Source organism: Orycteropus afer, unplaced genomic scaffold (assembly GCF_000298275.1).
Source record: "Orycteropus afer afer isolate SDZICR_OR568_19922 unplaced genomic scaffold, OryAfe1.0 scaffold00007, whole genome shotgun sequence".
Taxonomy (NCBI): Eukaryota; Metazoa; Chordata; class Mammalia; order Tubulidentata; family Orycteropodidae; genus Orycteropus; species Orycteropus afer.
Window position 1 is genome coordinate 235,032 of NW_006921594.1, and position 9,601 is coordinate 244,632.

Sequence of the window (9,601 nt, forward strand, 5' to 3'; positions counted from 1 at the left end):
ATCAGCAACTACTCTTCACATACTCATTTTCCAAAAATAATTTTGGCCTCTACTTTGGCTTCATGGTACAGGTATCCAAGTGTATGTGATTTATATTGTTATTACTTTATTATTTAAAAAATGGAAAACAGAAATGTAAGTTTATTTAGGATTAGCAAAAAGAGAGACAACTTTATACAAAGATGACATATTGTGGGTTTGTGAACGGGCCATCTCAACTAATCATCATATGACAGAAATATTTATATGGAACCTCTTTAAATGCTGGGAAAAGAAAGAATTAAATTGCCAATCCTGTAACTTTCCACCAATTCATTCCCAAATTAGCATTAACTCATGTATTTATTATATATTATGAGTTTTTAATAAGGTAAAAATGAATTGGAGAGGTTCTTATTACATATTTATTGTAATAAAAGCATTCAACACATTTTATGGGTTTTTAGAAAGTTTATTATGGATACTAAGGAAGTCTCCTCATTACCTACCCCTCCCTTCAAATAATAAAAGAAACAACATGAAACCAGAACCCACTCTGTATGCAATTTGAGCCATTGAAATAAAACAGTTAATGGAAAATCTCAGTAAAAATCCATTTTTGAAGAAATCAATACTGTTCAGAAATAAGGGAATCATATGTATCACTTGTTAAAAGGTAGATTTTGTTATAAGTAAGTCTATCTAGGCTTTAAAACTTGCCAGTAGCTATTGGAAAAGATATAAATTCATGATTTATTAAATTCATCAAATACTTTTGACCAATCAATACACCCAAACATTTAATAAACCTTTTTAAATACAAGGTATAACTATAAAGTCATGAGACTGGTTGACCTTTTAACTAACAGAATAGACTCTATGCAGCCAATGAGTAATGTTGCTGAAGCAATAGGTCAGGATCTTGAGCGTCTTTATAAGGATGCTACAATGGCCTACGGTAGTTTTATAATGTCTATAATTTAATCATTTGCTTGTTTTGGTTCCGCAATAGTATTCCAGTTCAATCATTTTTTATATTGACCCATTCTGGCTATTTTGTAAAATCAAACTAATCTTCATTGCACAAAGATTTCTTACCTATGGATATATTTAGAGGACTGTTAATTCAGGTTCTGAAATGTCAGCATTTATAATGTACACACTTGGAAGATGTGTCCATTATAGGAAATTTGTTTAAAAGCCACCCACATGCCTCATAGACATTTTGGGTACATGCCTATCACTTTGGAATAATGGACCTTTTTTAAAAACAACAGTGACTTGTAACACTGAAATAGGACTCTGCAGTTCAAAAATGATAACAGTAAGTTTACACTGTGCTACGAAACTGTTATTATACAACATCTTACGGTTTGTAGCTGTTAATTTTTCATGTATATAGCTCAGTAGCACAGATACAACAAGTTAACAACTGTCCTCTCAGTGTCTCCTTGTAGCTTAAATTGTACTAAGTCCTAGAAGGAACCTTATTGTAAAATGTTATTGAATAGCACCACAATTACTCGAGAGTAAAGTGAAACATTAGTAGGAACGCAGAACACAGGTTTAATTTCTAACTACAAGAGAGAAAGGATCTCCTAGATGATGAAATTATATATTAGAGATGGATTATTTTAAGATTATGCCCAGATACACACCAGTCAGTAAACCTCTCAGGAGTGTGTTTGGAAAAGTTATAAAGGAAAACATTTTATATAGGTCTTTTACATTCTATTCCAAAATTAGAAATTTATGCTTATATAATCAAGACAGTGCAATCTCAGCAAGGAAGTTCCTTGTGTGAGATACATTTACTCATTCTATATATTATTTCAACAAAATAACAAATATAATAAAAGTGCCTTAAAGCAATCTGATTAGAGCAACATTTACATTAAGTACAAAATATACAGTAAAATGAAGAATCTTATTAAATAGGCCTATAGGTTAACAATACCTTATTTAAAGGAACACATTTTCATGATTCTATTTTCACATTTATTCATTTTATTATATTTGATATCACCATTGTATGCTTCTGTTTATTTCTAGGATCTTTATCTATCCTGTTTAACTATCCTTAAGAGTTTATCTGTAAAGACAATTTAAAAAGCACAACTCCATGACTAATAATAATAAAAGAAATCTTATATTTTTATTAGCAGTTGTGCACGAAACCATCGTTGTGTTTTTGAGAGAAATGTCCTTTGATCATTATAAATTCATCACTATAAAATTTATGCTTTTGTATTAAACAAAAACTGTCTGCCTTTAACATTTAAGTTTTGCCAACCTACTGTGTAACTCTGGTTATAAAGTTAGATAGAAAATCTTTGTCTATTAATTGTAAAAGCATTTGAAAAGATCTGCCAATAAACATTTCTAAATGTGACTGCTCATCTTAATGGTTTTCTTAATAAGAAGAGCTGGGAAATGAACAGAACAGTAAGGCTTCTGTGTTTTAACAACAAAGAAGTATTAACAGTATCCAAATCTCCAGACCTGGGGTCCAAGTATTCAGTCGTGGCTCAGCTGCAGGCTGACAGAAGAGAAGCAGCGTCCTACGCTTGCACACAATGGTGCAATGACAACATCTGTCATGCTCTTCCATATTGTCTGCACTGAAGGCAGGACCATTAGGCAGGTCTTTACAAAAGGCATTATAATCCTGAAATGGGGGGAGAGAGACGTAGGGACCATCAGTGTTACCAAATAATGCGCTTGATTCTTGTACATGCTTGGAAAGATATAGTAATGACCAAATTCACCTACATTTGTTTGAACATTTGAAAAAAATAAATGAACAATTACCCTCAGTGATAATACAAAAGATATGTTTAATAAAAAATAGGCATATAGATGATAAATATTAGTCTTCTTCCTATTGCTACATGCTATGTAAAACAGTAAAACACAACTAAACAAAATCATTTACTTACCTGCGCTCTATCCATAATACTGATTGCCTAACTATTCCTATTTCCCTGAGGTTCTACTTCTTGGTAACCTCTTCTGTTGCCTCATTCCACTTCCCTCCCCTTTGGACCAGGATAGGTTGGGTACTCCCCTTTGGTGCTTCCAAAGTACTGGTACAAACTTCTTAATCCTCAGATTGACCAAAACATATGATAAACAGATGCTTATATTTCCATCGTTCCTACTAGAATATAAGCTAAGTGAGAACTTTAACTTACAGTAGATGTTAGAACTGAAAATAATTTAGCATTCTGTTATGCTTTGTATCAGTTATTTTTCATGAAACCATTGGAAAGCGCTGCATGGTGTAGTTAAAAGAGCCCACCAATTAATGTCAAAACCCTTAAAGATAAACTAGGTTTTGCTGAAATTATTTTTCCTGTATGCCTTTTCCTAAGATAATTATTTACTTATCTTTCCCAGTCTGGTTAATTTCCTATGTACTCTGCCTCCCCTTTTTTAAAAAATAATGTTTTATTGCACTTTAGGTAAAAGTTTATACAGCAAATTAGATTCTCATTCAACAATGCATATACACTGTTCCACGACATTGCTTACTATCCCCACAATGTGTCAGCACTCTCATCATTTCCACCCCTCCTGCCCCATATCCATCCATCCAGTTTCCCTGCCCCTCTTTGCCTTTTCATCTTTGCATTTGGTAAATGTTGACTGTTCGGTTTTATATAGCTGATTATTTTATAGGCCAATCTATTATTTGGCTGAAAAGTGACAAGGAGTGGCTTCAGTTCCAGGTTAAAAGGGTATCTTAGTGCGATACAAGTCATGGTATGGTATTTTCAATCATCTCCTATGCACATGAGAGCTGGACAATGAATAAGGAAGACGGGAGAAAAGCTGATGCTTTTCAGTTGTGGTGCTAGTGAAGAATGCTCAAAGTACCATGGAGCTGAAAGATCTGACAAACCTGTCCTGGAGGAGTGCAGCCGGAATGCTCCCTGGAAGCGAGAATGGCCAGACTTCGTCTCACCTACTTTGGTCATGTCAGAAAGGACCATTCCCTGGAGAAGGATGTCATGCTTGGCAAGGTGGAGGGTCAACAAAAGAAGGGAAGGCCCTCAATGAGATGGATTGACACAGTGGCTGCAGCGATGGGCTCAGGTATAGCAAGGATCGTGGAGCTGGCGCGGGACTGGGCAGTGTTTTCTTCTGCCGTGCATAGGGTCGCTGTGAGTCGGAGACGACTTAGTGGCACCTAACAACAACCACACGGCAATGGTCTCGGGGGTTCCTCTAGTCTCTGTCAGTCCAGTAAGTCTGGTCTTTTTGTGAATTTGTGTCTTGTTCTACATTTTTCTTCCATTCTAACTGGGACCTTCTCTTGTGTCCCTGGTCAGAAGAGTTGGTGATGATAGCCAGGCAAGATCTAGTTCTGGTCTCAGGCTAGAAGAGGCTGTGGGTTATGTGGGCCATTAGTGTTGTGGACCAAAATCTTCCTTGAGTCTTTGGTTTCCTTCACTCACCTTTGCTCCAGATGGAAAGAGACCAATAGTTGTATCTTAGATGCCACTTGCAAGCTTTTAAGATCCCAGATGTTACTCACCAAACTAGGATGTAGAACATTATCTTTACGTAGTTAAGTTATGCCATTTGACACAGCCTATGTTTGAAGGTCCTGAGCCTTCAAAGATAGTAAATCAAACCCATGAGATGTTTACATAAGTCTAGGAAATATCCCTAACTGTGCCTTCTATGTGCTTTATTGTATGTATGAATATATATGCAGCACATACAAGCATACACACACACACACACACACACACATCTATGCCCACAAATATACCTATATATATGCACATGTATGCACTCCCATATTCCTTCCCACATCTATATTGTTGTTCTTAGGTGCTGTAGCATTGGCTCCAATTCACAGCAACTCTCTATGTAACAGAATGAAACACTGCCCAGTCCTGTGCCATCTCCAAAATCTTTGCTATGTGAGTCCATTGTTGCAGCCACTGTGTTAATCCATCTCTTTGATGGTCTTCCCCTTTTTTGCTGACCCTCTGCTTTACTGAGCATGATATCCTTCTCCAGGGACTGGTCCCTTCTGATAACATAATCCAAGTAGATGAGACCAAGTCTGGTAATTCTTACTTCTAAGGAGCATTCCTGCTGTACTTCTTCTAGGACAGATTTGTTCATTCTACTGGAAGTCCATGGTATTTTTTTTCCCCACACCCATATATCATACATATGTACCTATGTCACCACTCATATTTTTTTACTCGGATTACTGATGTTGCAAAATCGTGTATGTTATAACATTTACTATGTTGTTGTTGTTGTTAGGTGGTGTTGAGTTGGCTCTGACTCATAGTGACCCTATGCACAACAGAATGAAACACTGTCCGGTCCTGCACCAGCCTCACAATCCTTGCTACACCTGAGCCCACTGCTGCAGCCACTGTGTCAATCCATCTTATTGAGGGTCTTTCCCTTTTCCAGTCGTCTTTTATTCTGGCATACCACTCAACATCTTCTTCTACCTTAGCCAAGTTGTGCTGACTTCCCTCATGCTGTGCAATGCCAGAAATAACACACATCTAGTAAGTGATCCCCCACGACCCCCTCGCATCCCTGGTGACCGTCAAAGGAACCATGTTGCTTTCTGTGTGTACACCTATCCTTGACTTTTTATAGAAGTATAATTTTCTTAATGTTCTCCATTGCAGTGCTCTTTGAGCACAGTAGTTAGGATTTCTCATGCAGTGTTGGTGGCCTCAGTGGAACATTTATTATTACCTGGGGGTGCACAAGGGAATAAGGTCAATTGTCCAGATTTTCTGTTAAAATGTGACTTAAAGGTCTGCTGTACTTAGCCTACAGTGAAGGAAAGATCAAGCAAATGTCTGACTGACGTATACATTAGACACTTTGAGTGATTTTATAAGAAATTGATGACCGTGTGTTTCAGAGCTAAACAGTTTGAATGGAAACCTCAATGATGGCAACTTTTGGCTTCTTATCCCATACGTTTCTCACTTAGTGTATGGCCTTGGGAAAATTACAAGTTAAAGTGAGAACAGGAAATCATACAGACACTGGCTATCAGGATTAATTTATTGCACACCCTTGAAATGTCCATATGAATAATAAGTGGAACTATTTCGAGGTCAGACTATATTATGAATATTATTACAACAAAATAAACTCAAATTGACATATTAAAATACAGAAGTTTAGATGAGAAAGTTTCGTAACCATATCCGCTTCACTCAGAGCGTGTGCACTTTCTACTCTACCTCAGGCTAAGAACTTTTCTATTCCCATAACTCCTTCCATCTCCCTGTCCTAAAAGGGAATTAAGCACATGACAGAAGTGGATTTTCCAGTTCAGCAAAGTGCAGTTTCATCAGTTCACAGGAAGTGTTGAACAAATCTTCATTTTATTTTCATTAAGTGGTTGTTCTCTCACTTTGGATCAGAGGACAGCAAATTCAAATTATACTCTCAACATCCCCATAGTTTCCCTTCTGAAGCTCCAGGCAATTTGGACTGACCCAAGACTTGGTTGAGGCTCAATGGGTCAACCAAAAATTTCTTACATTAACTTATCATCTACAAGATTATATATTCTCCACTGGGAGATAAAGCTCCTAGGACAGAGACTCTTTTAATGATCTTTGTATTAACTATAGTGTCATGGAGACTTCATTGTCATAGCAGTTTGCTGTATTAATAATGATTCTTCTAGAAATGAGATTTCTACTACTGCATTTCTCCCAGTTGACTATCTACTTGCTTTACATCCCAGAAAGAATAAGGTGTATAGGGGCTGCACCACATTACTTTGGTATGATGCACTATGACCAATAACATGTAGTCCAAATGGCAGCCATGTCATCTGACTGTGGCATGGGATCAGACCAATGCACTGATCCCTATAGAGCCTGTACTTCCAGCCTAGGACCCAACATCATCAGCCTAGGTGCTGTTTTCATGTTTGGTTAAAGATTTTAAAATCAGATTCATTGTGATGTTGTCTCTTGGTTCAAAGTTCCAATGCTTTGTACTTTCATAGCTTTTATCATTAACTTTTTGGTAAAACAATATATTGCCCCCAACCACCAGCATCTCCAACCACTTCCCCTACCACCAAAACAACGACAACAACAACAAATCTTTACCCGACGGAGTTTGCTTTTCTGTAAGACCTTTCCTTGAGTGGTCTTATCATATCATGGGAAAGTAATCCATTAATGATATACCATTTTCTCAAGACTAAACTAACTTTGAGCTTTTTTACAATTTAATTACTCGCCGTCCTTACAATCACGGCTGCCTAATGACAAATGTGTGCAGTTACATATTAATGTCCCACATAAAGATAATTTGAAAAACAAGCTGAAGTTAAATAATGCATTTATGTGTCTGAAAAAGAAGCACTGTCTGAAGACACCTCCCAGGTCTCAGGAGAGCCCAGGGGAGAGAAACTTCATTTGGTGAATGACAGATTTACTTCTATCTTTCCACTATCTGGTAAATGAAAGTTCCCCACCCTGCCCCTTTCCAATTCTCCCTCCAGTTTCAGGAAAGCTCATTTTTATTGACTATGAATAGGGTACTTTATATTTCCAAATAGCTTCATAGTCAACATTTCACAATAGGCTATGTGGTCACTCTGTTCCACTCTGTTATTCAGATTTTTTAATGTGAAGAAACTGACATAGCGGTCATAGGATTGATTGGTAGTTAATCTGGAATCTAAAATTTTGTTTGCTGATTTAGGCATCTTTTAAAAAAGATCTGTGTACTAATGTCAGAATAGGAGATAACTATAAATCTGACAAAATTATAGAAACTTTGTGGGTCTGTTCACATATAAAGATGAAGACTTTCCTTTCTCTGATAGTCTTTTAGCAGTTGCAACATTGTTAACAATGTTTAGTGATCAAATTAAATTGGTGTTCTTTGTTTATCCTTTACTTCTTGGGTGATTTTTGTTTTTCCTCTATTGACTTTGATAAAGTGATTCAAGAGACTTGGTGGCATTAGCTTGACAACTGTGGCAATTTTGGGGAAGATCAGAATGTTCTCCTCAAAATAGGTACCTTTTGAAATAACAACAAAACTTCTTGGCAAAATATAACATTGCCCTTTTCAAAAGTTTGTTAGTGCTTAAAAATGTTCTCCAAATTTTATGATGCATTTTGGGTGTGAATAAAGTTATTCAGGACATCCTATTAATGTCCAATAGGCTTCCATATTTCTTTTCCCTTTAATTAGATGCCACTCCCATTTGTGCCTCGTAGGTGGAAAGGTCTTTTAGAGTCCTTCTCAGGCCATTACCCTGCACCTTGAGTTTTCATTCATTTGTGCGGGAGGCCCCTCAGCTTAACTGCCCACCTTGGCACCTCTTTGCATCCCATCCTTGCCCTTTGCTAGTGGCAGGATCGAAGCAGCCCTTCCACAACCATGCTTAAGCAAGTCTGCCATCCTTACCCAATTGATATTGTCAGTGGCATTCTGCTTAGAGATCACTTTTGTTTTACCCCAAGCACAGGTGGTGACTGGGTGAGAGATGATGAAAGAAAGAAGCGCCCTGCCCAGAACCACACGCACAAGTCAGAACAGGGCCTTATGAGAGAGCAGTCAGTGGCAGGAAGCATGGCCTCCAGGTGTCCACCTCCACACTCGGCTCTCTTACTTACAGGAGGGAAAATCACACCCAAGGAAAAAGGGATATTCTGCTTTCTATTTAAACCTCCAACCTAACCTATTATTCTACGAAACTTCACTGCCTTTCAAGACCTCCCAGTACTGACTAATGCGTCTGCGGAGCTGAAGCGCGTTCATCCCCCACCACGCAGGCCTGGAGGAGGAGGAAAAGGGAGGGCAGAGCAGGTGGCAAAGAACATCCCGCCTTTCCAGAGAGCAATCCACCCGTGTGTGCCCTTCTCACCAGATGTGCAGACAGCTGAGGGCAGCAAAGAGAATCCCTGCAGCGAAGGCCAGGGGGATGGCCAGGAACACCGTCAGGAACTTGTAGACCACGTACTTGCTGACCTCAAAGAGAGCGTGGCTGCAGATCCACACTTTGTCAAAGGAGTGCGTAGACACGGGCTCGCCAACCACGTCCTCGAAGCCCAGCTGCCAAGACAAGGCGCAGGGACCCCCGCACTGTCACCCAACCTGCCGTCCCCAGAACCAGGAGCGTGAGGGGCGGGAAAAGAAAGGAAAGAGGGCTTGCACCAGGGAGTCCGCACCTTCTCTTAGGGTCACGGTGGGCGCGTCGGAATCTGGGTGTGGATCCCTGCCAACGCCACCGGCGCAGGGAGCTGGGGGAGGAAGGGGCGCGGGTCCTGACTCCGCACAGCTGACCAGTGTTAGGGCTGGGGGCAGGGCGGGTGGGGACCGAGTGCCGGGGCCCCGGGTCAGCTTCAGGCCCTGGTTGTCGCTCGCGCCGCGTTACCTGGAGATGCGAATTGAGCCTATGGGGATCCCGGTCTGGGTCCGTGTCCGTGAACTTCTCGGGGTCGGCGTAGTGGACGCCGCTGTGGCGGCTGTAGACGTCGTCGTCCATGAAGAGCTGGATGTCCGCCTTCTCGGTTTCCAGCCCCATCGCGGCGCTCGGTGCGCGCGGCTGCAGCGGGCCTGGAGCGCACGGTCCCGGCCCGCGCGG

At 39.9% G+C, this 9,601-nt stretch overlaps 1 protein-coding gene across 1 annotated transcript; it reads right to left on the reverse strand.

The window, feature by feature from the left end:
• Positions 1 to 2,496: 2,496 nt before the first annotated feature.
• On the reverse strand, positions 2,497 to 9,541 carry CAV2 (caveolin 2). Its single transcript, XM_007944003.2, has 3 exons — positions 9,392 to 9,541; positions 8,882 to 9,069; positions 2,497 to 2,647 (listed from the first exon to the last, which is right to left on the reverse strand). Exons 1-3 carry the CDS (start codon positions 9,539 to 9,541, stop codon positions 2,497 to 2,499), a joined length of 489 nt encoding a protein of 162 aa, XP_007942194.1.
• Between the last annotated feature and the right edge of the window lie 60 nt (positions 9,542 to 9,601).